Genomic DNA, 20095 nt, shown 5'->3' with positions numbered 1-20095 from the left:
TGATAGGAGCATAATTATGTGATATTAATAGCGTTAATCTCTATACTTTCTTTGTTAGTTTAGTGTATTTTCTAGTTATTTACGTTGTTTATTTGTTTTATAGGTATCTTGGAGTAAAGAAGGAGAAAAGAAGTAAAAGAGGGATTGAAATGCAAAATCGGGAAATCTGCCTGTGCAGATCAGTTAACTTCGACAGAGCACTGAGACCAGCTCAGAACGATCCAGAGGATGATCTTTATATTGATGGAAAGCTCCAGATGTCTAGTTTTCAGATCTTTTTACGGCTTGTCAATATCATTTTTCTAGAAGAAGTTATGGCTGATTTAGTACAAGAAGGTCAGGCTGCGCGTGAATCTGAGGTTGGACGGGAATTTATGTTTCGAAGCCCAAATCACACCGAAAAGCCCGAGGACGAGTTTGTGCTTCATATATCAGCTCAATATAGACAAATGGCATGATGTGAATGGTTGGAATGAGTCATCAAGTTCAAGAGCCAATAGGAAAACTCCACCTAAGCACGCTAACCCTAATTCTTTTAAGTTTTGGATTTCCTACACAACAAGAAAGATGGAGGCAACCTCTAACCATATAAAAGGAGATGATTCTGCAGCAGCTCTCTCTCTCTCTGCCTCCCCTTCTTTAGTTTGTTTTGTTTCTTCTATGTTTAACTAGTTTTTATTAGTTAGGGGGCTGCTTGAAGCCCCTAGACATGAACTACAAGATGATTTGACCTTTGATTTTATTTTCTTTTAATTCAAGATGAGACTTTTGTTTACTGCTTTTCCATTGATGAATTCTTGCTTGTATGCTTTGAGTGCACGCTTAGTATGCATGTTAGGGTTCTACCGCTTTGATTGTTTGATGCCTGGATCAATAGTTGGATTCCTCAAACCTTCTAGAGAAGCAATTGTTAGTTTTCACTATCAAGTAAACTAAGTCCTAGGTTTAGCAAGGCGCTAAGTTTATTGCGATGCCTAGTGATGTCTCAAACTCTTTTAGACCTTAATGATCTCTGCATGTTTAATCTAATAAGCGTACCTTTAGGTTGCATTGCTTGGGAATAGTCTAGGTGTAGAGCACTTCCTGCCTAGCGTACGAAGTAAGAAAGGGTAATAGGTTGTGTTCAAGCGTACCGAGCCAACCTGAGCATCTTCATCTAGATTAATTGAATTAGGATTGAACAAATTATCTTGTGTGTGATTGTCCGGGGTGGATGCATCTTCCCTAACTATCTTCATCATATTGTTTTCAAACCATCTTAAAACCAGTTTTTGTTATTTTCAGCTTCTGTACTCTATATTTTCGTATTTGTTTAGAATAGTAAATCAATTCCGAATAATACCAAATTTTGTGTGCAAGACGCCCTGTGTGTCTAGTGTATCTCTGTAAATTTTCGTAATTTTCTGAGTAGTTTAGATTAGGTTTTCGATTGCTGTTCGCTAGGAACAGTGGTCACTTTTGTGACATTGTTTTGAGTAGTTATAACCTTAGTCCTCTGCGGGAAAGACCCTTGTTTACCCTTGCTACAATTGACAATCTTAAGTGTGAATAAGGAAAATCAATAGCTTATAAATTTAGCTATCAATTTTTGGCGCCGTGTCGCCGGGGACTATTGTGTTCTAATTACTTGTGTTTTTGTTTTCTGTTTTTGATTGTTTTTGTATCTTACTAATTTTTTTTTTTTTTTTTATTTTCTTTGTTTCAGATGTGGCATCGAGATTATGAAGCATGTTCCATATGCTCCCTGGTTGGGCATTCAACGGAGACATGTCCAAACATGCAATATCAAAGTTACTTTGATCAAAGTAGCATGTTTGGAGGATATCAAGCGAACCAAGGGCATTGGAATGATCAATATGCACCTCCATATAATCCGGCATGGAATTATCCTCCATACTTTGAGTGGAATGGCTACTCAAATATCCAACAAGGATCCTTTAATGATTTTGAAGCTTCTTCATTATCATACCATGATTATCAATCGCCAACACCTCAAGGTGACTCTCTTGAAGATTTAGTTACTTCTATGACTAAAAATGTTTCTTCCTTTTCGCAGAATGTTTCTTCCTTTTCCCAGATTGTGGATTCTTGTATCCAAGACATGAAAACTTGTAGGCAGAATATTAACGAATCTGTTGAGAACATTGGGCAACATGTGGAGACAATTTTGGCATGCTTGAATCAAGAGCCAAAGGAGCAAGAACCAAGTCAAGAAGTTTCCACGAATGAGGATGATGATTGGCCGGCAGTTGATGAGATTTTAGAGACCATGGTACCGCAAGAGCACCCTCCTACACCTATGACAACTCTATGGGAGCCCCCTACAGCTACAACCTTGCTTCAACCTCATGATGCACCACTTGAATTAATATTTGATGAGGATGAAAGCTTGGATTTGGATGAGTCCCATGAAGAGAAACTCAAGGTCGTGACTTGTGAGGATTATGCAGTACGATACACAACCGAGCTTGAAGCTTGTGCATATAGTGATGATGAGGATTCTTTCAATGAGGAACTTCAAATTGAGTTTAATGACAATGCGCTCCACATGCCGGAAGCAATCACAATACATCATGAGGTTCAAGAAAATTACAAGGATGACATAGGTGATTGCTTAGAGAAGGAGACCATCAAAGCTCCTACATTTAGGCCTCTACTTCTAGCACCTGGTAGACCACCTGATTATTCCTTGCCACATTCAATCTCTACGCATGTTCCTTCTCTCCACAGCGCTCTTGCCTTTGTCGATCATGTGGAGATGGTGATCTGTGAGCATCTGAAATCTAATGAGGAGATCCTTCTATCCATGCTTGGTGGATTTAAGAAGAGAAGGAGACAATGGAAGAAGAGAAAGAAAAAGAAGAGCATCAAATCATATCTTTCCATTGCTCCTAAGATACCCAAGTTGCTGTCAAGAGACCATGAAACGTCGCTAAAGAGAGTAAAGCATTTGGTGGAACCAAGACCTAAACCTCCTGATTACTCTTGATGAAGAGTTGCTATGTCAGGCTGAAGACGTTAAACCAAGCGCTTCTTGGGAGGCAACCCAATTAATGGAGGAAGAAGATTGCGACATTCAAAACTTCTAATCATAAGAGACGCTCTCTTTATTCCTTTTCTTCTCAATCTTTGCTTCATATTTGTTCGTTTTTATGCTTTTGATTTGTGTGCAGGTCATATAGTTGAGGAAAGTTTGAGGAAAATCACTTTTGAGCAAAACAGTTTTTCTGCCTCGCGGATCAGTTCACTTTGAACGGCTGCCGTTTTTAGCTCCGATGGAACCAGGAGACGTGCCATATATGCATAGAAAGCTCTCTGAGTCTAGTTTCTGTACGATTTTACAGAACTGGATTCGGAGTTCTGCTGCGTTCCCAGTTCCACTTTGAGTACCGAAAGGTCAGTCCAGCAAAACAGGGACCTGCGCAAATTTGCGACCTTTTGGAGTCCATATAGCACGGAGCTTCCATTGTGGAAGTCAAGGCCTTGTGCCTTGCAGATGGTGTCTAATTTCAGTCCTCTCCAAAGGTCGTGAGCAGCTGGAGGTCTACAAGGGGGAGCTTTTCTATAACCTTTCTTATCTTCCTACTTGCCCTCTTTTGGATTTTCTTTCTCTATGCTTACCTGGTGCATTGTGCGTTATATTGCCATACATTGAGGACAATGTCTAGTTTAAGTGTGGGGGAGGGAAATACAAATTTGTCAATTTGTTTTTGAGTCATTCTTTTGTTTAAATTTCTCTTAAAAAAAAAAAAAAAAAAAAAAAAAAGAGTCTAGTTTTAGGTTTTATTTTTCTTTGAGTCTTAGGAGTCTTCCAACTCTATGATGAGCATGAACTTTCGGATTTATATTTTGGTCACAAAAGGATTGCAGGCACGTGTTGGATTCTTGATTTCAAATAATTGTTAATAGATTTTGATGATTATTGTGCTTGATTTATATACATTGATGGTTGGATTAATGTAACACTTGAGAATTGATGGATGCATGCTATGACAGGTTAAACTTGATTTAAACCCTTGTGAGCTTTTGAGCCTGTATATGTGCTATTTCTTTTCTGAGTGCTTAGTATAGAATCATCTTATTTTCTTGACGAGGATTTTGCATGATCTCATCTTTTATTCATCTTGGTTGAGATTCGGATTCGACTTGCATATTTTATAAGGACAAATGCTAGAACTTGCCCCAAAACCTCTTGAAGCGTATGGTTGAATTGCATGATGGATGGGAAGGGATAAAGGCACTAGGATTACCACCATAGCCAAATTAACCTGTGTCCCTTTTATGCACACAAGATGTGCAATCCCCTAGTTAACCCCCTTGAGCCTACATTAAGCCTTTTTGTTTCATCACCCATGAATTCCTTAACCCTAAGCTTAGTATAGATATATCCTTACCCTATCCTAAGGAAGTAGTGGAGCAAATATTTTGAGAGATGTACTTATGTTCAAGGTACTTTTGTAAGCAAGTGTGGGGGAGTTCATTGTACATCGATCCAAGGAAAAAAAAAAAAAAGTATGTGTTTATGGCTGTTGAAAAAAAAAACAGAGAAAAAAATATGTGATAGCCAAAAAAGAAAAAGAAAGAGAAAGAATGCTTGAAAAGAAAAATCAAAAGAATCGAAAAGCAAAATACTTCCTTGGATTTGATACATTCATGTTGTATCTGTTGAGGTTATAATGAAGCAAAGGCCCAAAAAGATGACATCTGGCCTTGGAAAAAAAAAAAAAAATTCTTTGCTTCATGTTCGAAGATTGATTACCTTGAAGAGTTTCAAGATTCTTTTATCTCTTGTGTTCTTCTAGTGCTCCACTAGGTTCTTTAGGATCTTTGAATTTCCTATCCTTTCTTTCGTTTAACCTTAACCCTTGGCCCCATTATAACCTTGAATAAAGACCTTTTTGATCTTTGAAGTTGTGCATTCGATTTGTGGAGACTTGTGTGGAGGGGTGAGCATATGGTGTCACTGGCCTTTCGTCCGAGTTTTGGCGTTCCAATCGTGGGATCATATGTAAAAAAAAAAAAATTTCAGAAAAAGCCTTTCTTTCTTGTTATCATATGTGAGCTATTTGTTTGTCTTATTATATCATTCCTCTCACATATAACTTGAGTGAAATATATGCTTATACATCAAGTCAGAAAATCATGAGTGAAAAGAAATTGAGAGCATATTTGTGAGAAATTGAGTTGACGCTTGTTTGACACATGAATAAGTTGGTTCTCCTTTGTTGCACTAGTTTGATTGCCCATGTATTATAACTTTAGCACTATGGTTATCAAAATAAATTAGCTTTTAAGTGAGGTTATGAATTTTGACATGTGAGTGTGTGAATTTTGTTGACCATACTTGTGGGCATTATAAGTTCTCTGAGATGTTTGGAAGACATTAGGTCCGTGTCTTTTGTCTAGTTAGTTCTCTGTTTGCTAGGGACTAGCAAAGCTTAAGTGTGGGGGTATTTGATAGGAGCATAATTATGTGATATTAATAGCGTTAATCTCTATACTTTCTTTGTTAGTTTAGTGTATTTTCTAGTTATTTACGTTGTTTATTTGTTTTATAGGTATCTTGGAGTAAAGAAGGAGAAAAGAAGTAAAAGAGGGATTGAAATGCAAAATCGGGAAATCTGCCTGTGCAGATCAGTTAACTTCGACAGAGCACTGAGACCAGCTCAGAACGATCCAGAGGATGATCTTTATATTGATGGAAAGCTCCAGATGTCTAGTTTCCAGATCTTTTTACGGCTTGTCAATATCATTTTTCTAGAAGAAGTTATGGCTGATTTAGTACAAGAAGGTCAGGCTGCGCGTGAATCTGAGGTTGGACGGGAATTTATGTTTCGAAGCCCAAATCACACCGAAAAGCCCGAGGACGAGTTTGTGCTTCATATATCAGCTCAATATAGACAAATGGCATGATGCGAATGGTTGGAATGAGTCATCAAGTTCAAGAGCCAATAGGAAAACTCCACCTAAGCACGCTAACCCTAATTCTTTTAAGTTTTGGATTTCCTACACAACAAGAAAGATGGAGGCAACCTCTAACCATATAAAAGGAGATGATTCTGCAGCAGCTCTCTCTCTCTCTGCCTCCCCTTCTTTAGTTTGTTTTGTTTCTTCTATGTTTAACTAGTTTTTATTAGTTAGGGGGCTGCTTGAAGCCCCTAGACATGAACTACAAGATGATTTGACCTTTGATTTTATTTTCTTTTAATTCAAGATGAGACTTTTGTTTACTGCTTTTCCATTGATGAATTCTTGCTTGTATGCTTTGAGTGCACGCTTAGTATGCATGTTAGGGTTCTACCGCTTTGATTGTTTGATGCCTGGATCAATAGTTGGATTCCTCAAACCTTCTAGAGAAGCAATTGTTAGTTTTCACTATCAAGTAAACTAAGTCCTAGGTTTAGCAAGGCGCTAAGTTTATTGCGATGCCTAGTGATGTCTCAAACTCTTTTAGACCTTAATGATCTCTGCATGTTTAATCTAATAAGCGTACCTTTAGGTTGCATTGCTTGGGAATAGTCTAGGTGTAGAGCACTTCCTGCCTAGCGTACGAAGTAAGAAAGGGTAATAGGTTGTGTTCAAGCGTACCGAGCCAACCTGAGCATCTTCATCTAGATTAATTGAATTAGGATTGAACAAATTATCTTGTGTGTGATTGTCCGGGGTGGATGCATCTTCCCTAACTATCTTCATCATATTGTTTTCAAACCATCTTAAAACCAGTTTTTGTTATTTTCAGCTTCTGTACTCTATATTTTCGTATTTGTTTAGAATAGTAAATCAATTCCGAATAATACCAAATTTTGTGTGCAAGACGCCCTGTGTGTCTAGTGTATCTCTGTAAATTTTCGTAATTTTCTGAGTAGTTTAGATTAGGTTTTCGATTGCTGTTCGCTAGGAACAGTGGTCACTTTTGTGACATTGTTTTGAGTAGTTATAACCTTAGTCCTCTGCGGGAAAGACCCTTGTTTACCCTTGCTACAATTGACAATCTTAAGTGTGAATAAGGAAAATCAATAGCTTATAAATTTAGCTATCAATTACAGTACAATACTTAAAAGTCATGATCATACCAGTGTAAGAAGGGGCATCTTTGATGACATGAGGCAAGTCAAAGTTAATGCCCTTAATATGAGGGTATCTAGAAGTGATTAGGCTAAGAGTCACTCCAAGGCCACCCCCAGCATCAACAAGTTGCTTAAGGTGCTCAAAACCCTTGTACAGATCAAGAATTTTCTTGATAACAATAGTGGTGTGGTTGAACATTGCTGTGTTCAACACTTGGTTAAACCTGGGGTCCAAACCTGGATACTCAAAGGCATGCGTGCCATGGACCCTGTTAAATGGGATTCCTCCTTCCACAACAGCACCTTTCAACTGGAACCTATATTTCAATGAATTAGAGTTAAGAACTGAAATCAGATGTGGAAGTTTAAAGATCTTAATAGTACTTTTTGTTTCTTTGGCTTGTGGAAATAATGATATCCTTTCTTCAATTATTGGGCTTGATTCTCATAGGGGCTCAATTATTTCTGGTACTTGTGTACAGAAATGGAGATATATATTGAGTGATCCTCCTCCACTCCACTCATGTACAGAAATGAAGATAATTAAGTTAAACTACCTTGTTCTCGTATGAGTTAATCTATACTATTATTTACGAAAACGGATTGTAGTAATATCCATATTCATCTCTATACTAACTAAACTCAAAATTCTTAAGAAAGAAAAAAGGAAAAGAGAACTAATTAACAAGAGAAAACAAACCAGCTGTCCAAGAAGACCTTGTCTTGAATCAATGCCATCATGGCGCCTAAAGAAACACCATCTTCATCACTCTTCACAAAGTACTTGGATACAGAAGCAAGACTATAAACCCTCTGAAAAATAGGCCCATCACTATGATCATCATCATTAGCATTAACCACAGTGCAATTGAGCACAGAGTGACTTGCCAGTAGCGTGAGGATCCGATCCAACATCATGGGCGCATCGGGGTTCTCGGTGCCTATCTGAGCTGCTATCTGCGATGAGGAGAGACCCGCACCCGCACCAGCTTTGGCTATGATGTCGAAAACTCCAAGCTCAACTGCTAATTGCGTGGACATGGACAGCGCAGTAGAAGTCACCAGCTGCATTGCATAGCAGAAGCTTTCTTCTTCTTTTGTGGACGCCATTACAGGCTTAGAACTGTCTATGCTCGTTGTGAACTCAAAGGAAACCAGTTTTATTTATTATCAAAATAGCAAAACCCTAAACCCTAAACTAATTCACACGTGTCTGATTTTCATATAATATAAGAAGTGGTAGGTGGTCAATTAAGGGTTTTTTTTGGATAGGCAAGGAGGAGATTTTTTTTTTTTTTTTTGAATAGGGGTTTGGAACCCAGCTTAGCTAGGAGGCTCAGCCCCACGCCCGGTTCCATTTATTATATTAATAGTAGTAAAATTTTGCATGGGGGGGACATAAAACCTGAACCCCGAGCTACATAAGAACAATGACACATATCCTCGTAGAGAACGTCATGAATAATAGCAGAAGTCTCATCTAACCATACATCATCAATAGCAAAACAACTAGCAAGAGGTGGCGATAATCTCGAAATTTCGCAAAACAACTAGCAAGAGGAGATCTTTAAGAATATTAAGAAAAGGAAAACGAGAGTACAAACAAGGGGTGCCAAAATCAAAACCTCTAAAAAAATTCAATTAATGCAAACATGGAACTAATGAAAACGAAAGTTTGAAAGACTCAAGTGGTCTTCGTTACAGTGTGCAAGGATGAAAGGTGAAGTAGATCCCACCAAACCAAGTTTGTGAAAGTAGCACCAAAATTCGTTAATGCATCAGTGAATTTAATTCATTCCCAAAATATGTGAGATGAGTGATACGACCTAAATGCGTATAAATAAATCCCTGTAATCACAGTGGTCTATCGATATAGTATAGGAAATATGGTGTCTCCTGCAGAGGATTGTGACTCAACAATTGCAAAACAGACTCTAATTGACACTAAGTAAAGACAAACTAAAAATTATACCTAGACTCAACTAAAAGTTACAAAATTAAAATTACTTAAACTAGACTCACAAAAAAAGATGCATACAAAATTTGGGGATAATCAGAGATCGTTTGCTATGCTAATTAAAATAAACAAAACAAGGAACAGAAGAACCTACGAAAATAAAATATAGTTTTTGGGGTTTTTGGTTTTGGAAATCAAATATGAGAAAGCTAGCTAGCTAGGAACTACTTCTCTCCACTAGACAATGACTCCACCTGTGATGTATTTAATAACATGTTTTAATTCATTCGGATATCGTTACTCAATCTCAGCTAATGATGTATTAAACTTAACCTACTAATCTTTCTTACTTGGTATGTTAAGAGCATGATGTGTGCATCCTAACTTAGCTTCTAGAATGGAACCTAGAGTGATGTTCTCGCACAACTCTACCTTAGAAGTCATTAAGGTCGAAAAAATTGTGAATAAGGCTAGGCAATGTCGGTACTGATGTTATCCTAATCTACCTAGACATTGATTTATGCGAATGGGGCTCAAGTTACTCACTTGATACTCTAGAATGCAAGTAGACATAGACGATCATACAAGACACTCATAGCTTTACAACTTAACATGCATACTAATGTTGTGCACCATCAATAGACATACAAAGTTGATCAATGAAGTAATAATAAACCAATAAATATATGAAATTCTTGAAGGGTAAAATCCTCATATGGTACCCGGACTATCACGAAATGCACTTTTTAGTACCTACAAATTTTTAGAGAGTCTAGTGGTACCCATACTATCCTTATGTTAGCCCCTATAGTACTTTTGTCCATTATTCCTTTAAAAATGCATATGTGGTGGCGTGGTGCCATGTGACACATGTGAGTAAAATCTCAAGAGTAAAATAGTATTTTTATTCATATTTGGAATTATAGTATTTAATATATATAGGGGCCTTAACCCATAGCCCAATTTTCACACAAAATATTCCCCATTACCCCACCAACATATTAAAGGGAGACCTTCTAATGAGGATCATTATAATGAGGACTAGTTGATGACTTTTTTGTGAGACTCACTCTTAAGTCACGTGGTTTACTCAACTCCTACGTACAAGTTAGCATGGGTATAATAGATATGGTATAGTCGAACATCCTCTACGTTAGGTATGCAACTAATACAAATCATTATATGAATTAAATTCTTAATAACATTTCATCAAATACATTGAATGTACCGCAGAAAAAGTCATGCGGTTTACCCAACTCCTACAAGTTAGCATGGGTATAATAGATATGGTATAGTCGAACAACCTCTATGTTAGGTATGCAACTAATACAAATCATTATATGAATTAAATTCTTAATAACATTTCATCAAATACATTGAATGTACCGCAGAAAAAGTCATGCGGTTTACCCAACTCCTACAAGTTAGCATGGGTATAATAGGTATGGTATAGTCAAACAAATCTCTATGTTAGGTATGCAACTAATACAAATCATTATATGAATTAAATTCTTAATAACATTTCATCAAATACATTGAATGTACCGCAGAAAAAGTCATGCGGTTTACCCAACTCCTACAAGTTAGCATGGGTATAATAGGTATGGTATAGTCAAACAAATCTCTATGTTAGGTATGCAACTAATACAAACCATTATATGAACTAAATTCTTAATAACATTTCATCAATACATTGAATGCACTGCAGAAAAAGTAAAAAACTCAAAAAAATCATGAATACCGTTCTCCACAATCTCAATCAGATCAACAATTACTATAGATAGTAAGAATCAAATAGCTTACCTATGTGATAGAATATTTGTGAACCCAAAAGAAAGAGATGCAAAAATCTCAAGCATTTGGTTCATTTAAAGCAAAAAAGACATGCAATAATTTTCCTTTAGTGACAATTTCTGTTATTTTGAGGAAAAAAATGTTGTGTTATTTATCTTACATGACAATTTTTTGGTGTAAATTGAAAAGAAATAGTGGATGAGTTTTACCTAATATTTCTTATTGAGATTGGGCCAATAATTAATTGCCCCCTTCTTTTTCTTTTCATTCTAAAGTAACAAATCTTCAATTCATTTCTTTAATTTTTCAGAAAAGTATAATCAACAAGTGGTATGAGTTTTGAAAAAAGATGAGGAAAAACCCTAGGTTCTCGAAGAGAGCATAGAGCGGCGGCGGCGGCGGAAATCTTACTTGGGTGTATATACATGGTATTGTCAAGTATAATCAGCTAGGACTTAAGACTGCCTCTACATGCCCAAAATGTTTTAATGGTGTAACTTCCGGAAACACCAGCAGACAGGCTGTCGCCTAAGCTCAGTCTTAGGCCGAAAGCAGTCCTAACGCGCCCACACGTGCCACGTTAAGATAGCCTCCCAATGAGGCCCAAAAGCACAGAACTGATATGCATCAGTCCGACATCAGAAACAAAGTGAAGGCCACCCTTCACTTCACCTATAAAAGGTCTCTCCTTCTCTCCTCATTGATTACACATTAAATACCCGCCTAACGTTATTTTGTCGATATAAATACATTGATTAAGTTAGACATCAGAGTAGCGAAGACCGCTAACCGCAGCCTCCTTCTTGACGTCAATGTATTTCAGTTGAAGGGTAACACTGAAGCTTCCCTTCATTAAATCAACCGAGACTCCAAACCCCTTGTCCGCATTAACAAGATCAGGCTACCTCCCTGTTTCTTGAGCATTAACATTGGGCTTTCTCTGATTTTCGTCTAATTTAGCAGGTGAGACTCTTCGTTGTGGGGGTCGAACATTTTGTCGGACTTTGTTTCTACGTTGGGTGGTGTGTTTTGGCGGGGATTTCTGGTAGCTTCCAAATTAGATGAAGATCGATCTGTGGATCCTTGGTGGTGGCAATGTTTCCTTTCGATCTATTGCGGCTTTGGTAGCGGGCTTTTACCTGCGTCCCTTGTTTGGAAGTCAAACTGCACAGTTGCACGGTTTTTTGGTGGGATCACCTCCTGCAACGTTTGTTTGGCCCGGTGGTCATTCCGGCACTGTGGTTGCACTACTGATCGGTGCTTGATTGCGGAAAGGTGTGAACTTCTATTCGATGTGCATCTGTTGCGGCCAACAATTTGTTTTGGCTGGATGGTTTTAGTGGTGATGGGGATGGCTAACTAGGGTGGTCGCCCTTCAGATCTAGAGCCGAAGATGCTAGCACAGGAGGCGTCGCAGGTTGGCGTTGACTTCTGGGCTATTGGGTTTGGGCCTGGGCTGTGTGGGTTCAGATTCAGTTGGGCCATATGATTAAGTCAAGTTCTCTTTGAGAATTAGGCCAAGCAGGAGGGTGCTTTGTCACCCTTATGTATTATTTAGTGTTTTGGGCTGGCTTGACCCAAGAGTTTGACCTACTTGGGCGGTCTTTGGGCCTTTTTATGGTCTCTAAGGGATTGTCTTAAATCAGATCATGATTCTAGTGGAGTTGGTAATTATCTCGATTTTGACTGGTGTTTTTCAAGTGGCTTATGGATAAGGAATTGACTTATATTTGTTTGCCAGGAAGTAGCATTCTATTTTGTTCCACAATTGCGTGTAGGCGAATAGAGGGCTAGTCAATGATTTTTCTCTAGAAGACATGGAGTTATTCTTTGTTTATAGGTTCGCTTTAAAAAGCGAGCTCAAATACATTTGTAATGAGTTGCAGTGCTTAGACAAGAATTTTGTTGTTACCCAGCCATTTTTTCTATCTTCAAGTGTTTGTAGACTCTGACGTTTTAGCTGTTGATTTGATGTTTGATGTTATCAACTTCTATTTCAAAAAAAAAAAAAAAAATCATAACGTACTGCACATAATCTGTGCTCTAAACTAATTAAGCTGAGTTCCTTGCCAAAGGTACAATTTAAATTAGGGGTTTTGTCCATTTACCCCATTTCTAGAGATTTTTTTCCCACTTACCCCATTAAGTTTTTTTAATTCTCTCTTACCCAATACACTCTAAGGGAGTCTTCCCTAATACCCCATTAAGATTTTTTTTTTGTTTTTAATTTTTTTTAATACCATTTTACCCCTCACCCCTTTGTTACTTAGAGAGAGAGAGAGAGAAAATGGAAGAGAGAGAGAAAATGGAAGAGAGAGAAACCATAGGAGACTTCGCCGGAGCCCGTCACCGGCCGCCGGAATCCGGTCACCGGTCGCCGGAATCCGGTCAACTTTCGCCGGAATCCGGTCACCGGCTGCCGCCCACCGGAATTTGCTGAAAATCTCACCGGAAAGTTTTTTTGCCCCCAATAGACATCTATTGCCCCCTAATAGAGGGGCAATAGACGTCTATTGCCCCCCAATAGACGTCTATTGCTCCCTAATAGACGACTATCAGCCATGTATTGCCCCCCAATAGACGACTATCAACCATGTATTGCCCCCCAGTAGACGTCTATTGCCCCCCAATAGACGTTTAGATTACCGAAATGGTAATTAATCTTCCTAAAACTATACAAATAAAACTTTGATTAAAGAAAAAAAACGAGGAGATTACATCAATTCAAAACGTCTATTGCCCCCAATAGATGTCTATTACCCCCCAATAGACGCTTTAACAGATGTCTATTGCCTCCCAATAGACGTCTATTGCCCCCCAATAGACGTCTATTGCCCCCCAATAGACATTCAATTTTTTTTTCTTTTCTGTCCCATTACTTAAAAAAAAAAAAAAAAAAAAAAGATTTAGGCACCCAGAAATGCTCTGGGCACCCACCTCTTCACTTTTTCGCCGGTTGCTGTTTCAGGGGAAGACCCTAGAAAGACCAGGACGATGACCGAGACCGGAGAAGGACACACAGTAGCTGTTTTGGGGCAAAAACGGCGGCGTTGGCAGAGGAAGAGCGTCGAACTCGCAGAGAGAGAGCACCGGTTGAGAACCCGAACCTGTCTTCCCCTTTCTCGACCGCAAATCCTCCGATTCCGATTCAGATTCAAAACTCCAGTTCACTCTTAGCGACGACGCCGCTTTGAAGTCTCCGATCAGCAAGGCCCGACTGGACCCGCAGCTCTAAGCTAGGAGAAGACGAACGCCCTCAGATCGGTGATTATCGGAGTCGAACTCGAAGCGATTGTAGTTGGTGTCGTAGCTGCTGGGGGCCACAGGCTCGATCTTGGAAGGTGCGGAAGAAACAAGGCCTGGATCGGTTCGTCGTCGTCGCGCCTCTCGCCGGGACCGGTGATCTGTACGTACGGGGAGGGAGAGAGAGAGAGAGAGAGAGAGAGAGAGAGAGAGAGAGAGAGAGAGAGAGAGAGAGAGAGAGAGAGAGAGAGAGAGAGAGAGAGAGAGAGAAGAGAGAGAGTGGCTTTGATGTAATTGTATAATTAAGCTGAGGGTAAATTTGACATTTTCTTTGAAATCGGGTTAGTGGGAATAAAAATCTGTTGCTGGGGTAAGTGGGATAAATTTGGCCAATTTTGGTGCATTTGGTCAAGGACCTTTTAAATTAAAAGTCCAAAATCTGGCTCACCGGAAAGTGACGTCTTAGTCGCAGAAATGAATAGGAATGATTAACATTTTATATTGGATTCCTTAAGATTGCTAGCCAAATAACAATGGGAAAGTTAAATAATCTTCAGATTATGTGCAGTTCTGATCAGTTAATGACTTGATATTTTCTCTCGTTATGCAAATTTGCAGTCTTAAAGAAGAGAAACATTTGCAAACAATATGAACTCCACATATAGCGGAATCTTAGATGAAGCTTGAGTATCTTTGTGCATGATAGCAGCTTCTAAGCTCGCCGATCTACTTAAAGAACTCCATAACCCAAAAATTACAGACAAAACATTCATATCTGATGCCGCGAAACCCAGCAGCAGTTGCCAAGGCTATGAATTCTTCTTCGCTTCGCTCTTTTCCTCCTGGGTTCTGTGTCATCATAAGCACATCAAGTTGGGAGGTGCTCTTCACAGCAGTGCTAGTCTCTGGCACAACTGGAAGAAGTGCTTCCACAACAATTACTTTTCCATTGTCTGGTATAGCGTTGTAACAGTTTTTCAGGAGCTTCAAGCAGTGTTCATCACTCCAGTCATGAAGTATCCACTACAATTTAGCAAAACATGGCAACATCAAATTGCCTATTCTTTACAAAACAAATTCTAAATGAAAAAGCTTCACAAATTCACAAGACGAAAACATATATAATGCTTGAGAAACTGAAAAATCACCTTCATAAAAATGGCATCCCCACTTGGAACACTTGCAAACATGTCTCCTCCAACATGTTCCACTCCTACGTACAAAGCAATTTAACCCCCAAATTAAACAAAAAAAAAAAATGACAAATGTGAACCGTCAGTTTCGAACATGTTGCCACGTTAAGATCGATAACCACTAAACTGGCCTGATAAACTTAAGTTGTTAAAAAATAGACAAATAATGTATACATTACAGTAAATTAATACTTAAGGTCATGATCATACCAGTGTAAGAAGGGGCATCTTTGATGACATGAGGCAAGTCAAAGTTGATGCCCTTAATGTGAGGGTATTTAGAAGTGATTAGGCTAAGAGTCACTCCAAGGCCACCCCCAACATCAACAAGTTGCTTAAGGTGCTCAAAACCCTTGTAGAGATCAAGAATTTTCTTGATAACAATAGTGGTGTGGTTGAACATTGCTGTGTTGAACACTTGGTTAAACCTGGGATCCAAACCTGGATACTCAAAGGCATGTGTGCCATGGACCCTGTTAAATGGGATTCCTCCTTCTACAACAGCACCTTTCAACTGGAACCTATATTTCAACGCGTGTACCAAATTAGAGTTAGGAACTGAAATCAGATGCGCAAGTTTAAAGATCTTAATAGTATTGTTTGCTTCTTTGGCTTGTGGAAATAATGATATCCTTTCTTCAATTATTGGGCTTGATTCTCATAGGGGCTCAATTATTTCTGGTACTAGTGTACATAAATGGAGATATTGAGTGATCCTCCTCCACTCCACCCCACTCATGTACAGAAATGAAGATAATTAAGTTATACTACCTTGTTCTCGTATGAGTTAATCTATACTATTATTTAAGAAAACGGATCGTAGTAATTAATATCCATATTCATCTATAGTCTGTACTAACTAAACTCAAAATTCTTAAAAAAGAAACAAAATTAACAAGAGAAAACAAACCAGCTGTCCAAGAAGACCTTGTCTTGAATCAATGCCATCAGGGCGCCTAAAGAAACACCATCTTCATCACTTTTCACGAAGTACTTGGACACAGGAGCAAGACTATAAACCCTCTGATGAAAATTAGGCCCATCACTATGATCATCATCATTAGCATTAACCACAGTGCAATTGAGCACAGAGTGACTTGCCAGTAGCCTGAGGATTCGATCCAACATCATGGGCGCCTCGGAGTTCTGGGTGCCTAGCTGAGCTGCAATCTTGGTTGAGGAGAGACCCACACCCGCACCAGCTTTGGCTATGATGTCGAAAACTCCAAGCTCAACTGCTGATTGCATGGACATAGACAGCACAGTAGAAGTCACCAGCTGCATTGCAGAGCTGAAGCTTTCTTCTTCTTCTTTTGTGGACGTCATTACTGGCTTAGAAATGTCAATGCTCATTCTGAACTCAAAGGAAAACAGTTTTATTTAAAGGTACAAAACTATACTATATAACAGTACATTTCACATTTGTTTTTCATATAATGTAAGAAGCGGTTGTTGGTGAATGATTGTTCTTATTAGGCAGTGAATTATTAAGGGGTGGAAAAGGCTAGAGGTATTGTAGTGGAGGACCCAACATCATCAATTCATCATAAAAGACATGTTACATGTGCTTTAATAATGTTTGCTTTTTGTTACTTTTGAAGGGGGCAGATCCTAATCAGAATATATACATATGACCGGTGCAATATGAGTATATAATATTTAAATGATCTGACAGATACTGATTGATTATAAAAATTGATCTTATCGATCGTAAGTTTGTTGGAGGTACATGCACACACACATAGGCCATGTTTGTTTCACAGGACTATCACCCTTCACCTTAATTTCTATAGCAATCCCGGACTCTTATAACTTGGCTTATTTCTATAACAATCCTGATCCATGTTTGGTGCTCCAACTGATAATAAGAAAGAACAACCACAGAAGAAAGAAGAACACCAGAATAAGCATTGATTGGTGGAGTTGAAAACTAACAGAGGAGACCCAACTCAATTAATGATTAATCAAGCCTTGAGGAACTATGCAAAAAACAAAGACAAACTCAACCTTAAACAAAAACCAGTCTTTAAACCCAGAAAAAAAAAAAAAAAAAACCCAGAAGAACAAAATAGCACAAACGTGAAATTGATCACAAATCTTACCAGGTCAAGCTACCCAGACACAAAATTGATCAAAATTCTCAGCAAATCAAGCTACCCAGACACCAAATCCTTAAAATAATATCAACCCATAAACAAATCATCTATAATAAAGGAGATAGAGAAAGAAGAAGGTAGAGGATTGAAGGGGAGAGTGAAAAATAATCAGTGCAATGAGAGAGAAGATGAAATTGAACCTGAAGAAGAGGTGTTGAAGGAGGCTGAAGCAAAAGAATGGCATGAGAGAGAGAGAGAGAGAGAGAGAGAGAGAGAGAGAATGATGAGGTTGAGGCGAAGAGCAGATCCAGCGAGAATGGATTTCGACGTCTACAACAGCGGCTTCCACAATCCCATGAGTTTTGGCGTTGCTCTCGTAGACAGTGTGGGCTGTGTTTTGGGACTGCATAGTCTCATTTAACACAGTCCCGGTTATTGCCAAACATGGGCTACCTCGTGTTATAGTACCCAGTCCCGTCCAATCCCGTCCAGTCCCTCGTAACAAACACGACCATATATAGCTGTTCTTGCTTTCAAATGATTTGCTGAAGAGTTTTGTCTTTGGATATATAGCTATCAAAGCATCAAAGAAAGAAAGCGAAAAAGAAAAAGAAAAAGGGAGTATCATTTGAATGCATGTCCTTTGAGAAAACTTCCAAAAGTGTGGATAAACATGATTAGGCATCGACTACTGAATAAAACTTGGATTAAAAATTTAAAATAGTTAAGGTCATATAATTTGATCAACCAAGTCTGCTATAACTCTATATAGATCCCAAGGCTTCACATAGTTAAATTGTTGTTGTTCTGATGGTGTTTAGCTAATGACACTTGAAGATTAATGAGAACACATTCATATGTGAAGCCAGTGAATCTAGCAGTAGTAAGTTTATGAGTACTACATATAGATTTGTATATAACTAATATAACACAGAGGTCATTTAAGTTTTTACATTCTACCAGGTGTAGCTCGAGGGAGTCCTTCCTCTCCTTTCCTCATGCGGTTTGAGTCATTTATTTTTGTTTTTATAAATTAAATAGAGGATTAAGCGATATTAGTTCATCTGTGACAGTCGATTTGTGGTGACTAGTACACACCCACAATCCCGAAAGAAAGGGGGTCATCGCAACTGGGAACCCATCGCCGGTCCCTCTATTTTATTTTATTGATAAAAATAAAATAAAAGTATATGAAGAGAGAAAGGGACAATAACGAAAACCTCTCCAAGAAAAAAAATGAAGCAAGATACTCAAAAAGAGCACAGTGATAAAACAATTACAAAATAATGAATAGAAGAAGCAATGGCCTAAACATGACACGTACATATCTAAAGATGCAAATGAAACATTTAGACATATATATGAAGACCATGCAGCAACCACATATGTGGAAAGTTTCAGCAACCATGCAGTAGAAACCATTATAACCCAAGCCCACATCTATGAGTGATAACCACCAAACCATTTGTGCATCAAGCATACCAAAATTAGCCATTACAAGTTCATCAAGTTGGCGATATCTGGTCTTCACAGTAGTGCTAGCTAGTTTCCGGCTCAACTGGAAGAAATGCCAAAATTGATCGAGTTGGTACGTACGCCTACAAGTCACACCTGCAAGGAGAAGTAATTGAAGAGTCTGGAATCTTACCTCCAGACCACTTCGTAACTATCTTCTCCAATGTTCTCCTTTTTCCTTTCCGGCCATCCGTCAGTGAGATCTCATGATCGGCACTGTTTTTAGGCCGCACTTTAAAAGATCATCATGATCACTTCAGTAACACAATATTTCTATTGTAACAGTTAGATGACTAAACAATGTATTGATTCATCTCTTGCAGACACGGGGACAGTGAAAACTGTACTCTTCACTATTGAACCGAGGGAGGTGTCAGCAATTTATTTCCGCATCTTTGCCAAAACCGTGGATGAAATCTCTTCGGCAGCAATTTTTTTTTTTCTTGACCCTGATAATGAGCTTGTCACTAGGTCCTTCAATTAACTTGAATGACCAGAACTTCATGTCATTTTGAACTGAGACATCGCTGAACCTCCTACCAGTTAACCTTTTTGCATCTAGAAAATGATGCTAATTATAATCAAATAGCCCAGAAAAGGAAATAGTCCGCACATATGTGAAATTTATAAAATAACGGTACATAGAATCTACGTAAATATTAACTAAAGTATAAAATACGATAAAAAAATAATTGGCACATGCATGTATAACCAACATACGTAGTTTAATTACTTGCTTCTTACTTAAAATGCAAGGCTTAAAGACTTCTTTATGTATGGTTAGTAGGTTTAAATTAGAAATACTAATTTCAGTTCTTTTTGTACAAGTCTCAATAGGCAGAGTACGTGATTAAAAAAAAATTATTATTATTTCCTCCTGATAAACTTTTATTGTCATCAATAAAATGTTTTAAATTGATGTAATATCCTCGTCTTCTTCCTAATTAAAGTTTATTTGTCTAATTTAGGGAAATTAGTCTCCTTTCGCCCCAATAAACTTTTAATGCCCCCCAATAATACCCAATAAACTTTCATTGCCCCATATAAAAATTTATTGGATGACAATAAAAGTCTCCGGCAACCTCTTCGGTGACTTATGAGATTTCCGATGACCTCTTTATGGACCTCCGGTAAAGTCAGGCGACCGGTGACCTAAGTGCGGTCATCTTGACGGGAATCCGGTGAGGTTTCAGAAGACCTCCGGGAAAGTCTTTTATAACTTCTCTCTCT

At 38.4% G+C, this 20095-nt stretch overlaps 2 protein-coding genes across 2 annotated transcripts; both read right to left on the bottom strand.

The window, feature by feature from the left end:
• Nucleotides 1-5323: 5323 nt before the first annotated feature.
• Nucleotides 5324-8248, bottom strand: LOC133717695 (caffeic acid 3-O-methyltransferase-like). Its single transcript, XM_062144409.1, has 2 exons — nucleotides 7768-8248; nucleotides 5324-7384 (listed from the first exon to the last, which is right to left on the bottom strand). Exons 1-2 carry the CDS (start codon nucleotides 8175-8177, stop codon nucleotides 7030-7032), a joined length of 765 nt encoding a protein of 254 aa, XP_062000393.1. The 5' UTR covers nucleotides 8178-8248; the 3' UTR covers nucleotides 5324-7029.
• A 6387-nt stretch (nucleotides 8249-14635) lies between these two features.
• On the bottom strand, nucleotides 14636-17867 carry LOC133718775 (cathecol O-methyltransferase 1-like). The gene is made up of 5 exons (XM_062145655.1): nucleotides 17551-17867; nucleotides 16165-16608; nucleotides 15465-15775; nucleotides 15210-15274; nucleotides 14636-15084 (listed from the first exon to the last, which is right to left on the bottom strand). Exons 1-5 carry the CDS (start codon nucleotides 17757-17759, stop codon nucleotides 14788-14790), a joined length of 1326 nt encoding a protein of 441 aa, XP_062001639.1. The 5' UTR covers nucleotides 17760-17867; the 3' UTR covers nucleotides 14636-14787.
• Between the last annotated feature and the right edge of the window lie 2228 nt (nucleotides 17868-20095).

The sequence above is a fragment of the Rosa rugosa genome, chromosome 6 (assembly GCF_958449725.1).
Source record: "Rosa rugosa chromosome 6, drRosRugo1.1, whole genome shotgun sequence".
NCBI classification, from domain to species: Eukaryota; Viridiplantae; Streptophyta; class Magnoliopsida; order Rosales; family Rosaceae; genus Rosa; species Rosa rugosa.
Note: the sequence above shows the minus strand (reverse complement) of the source record. Positions and strands in the feature narration are given on the sequence as shown.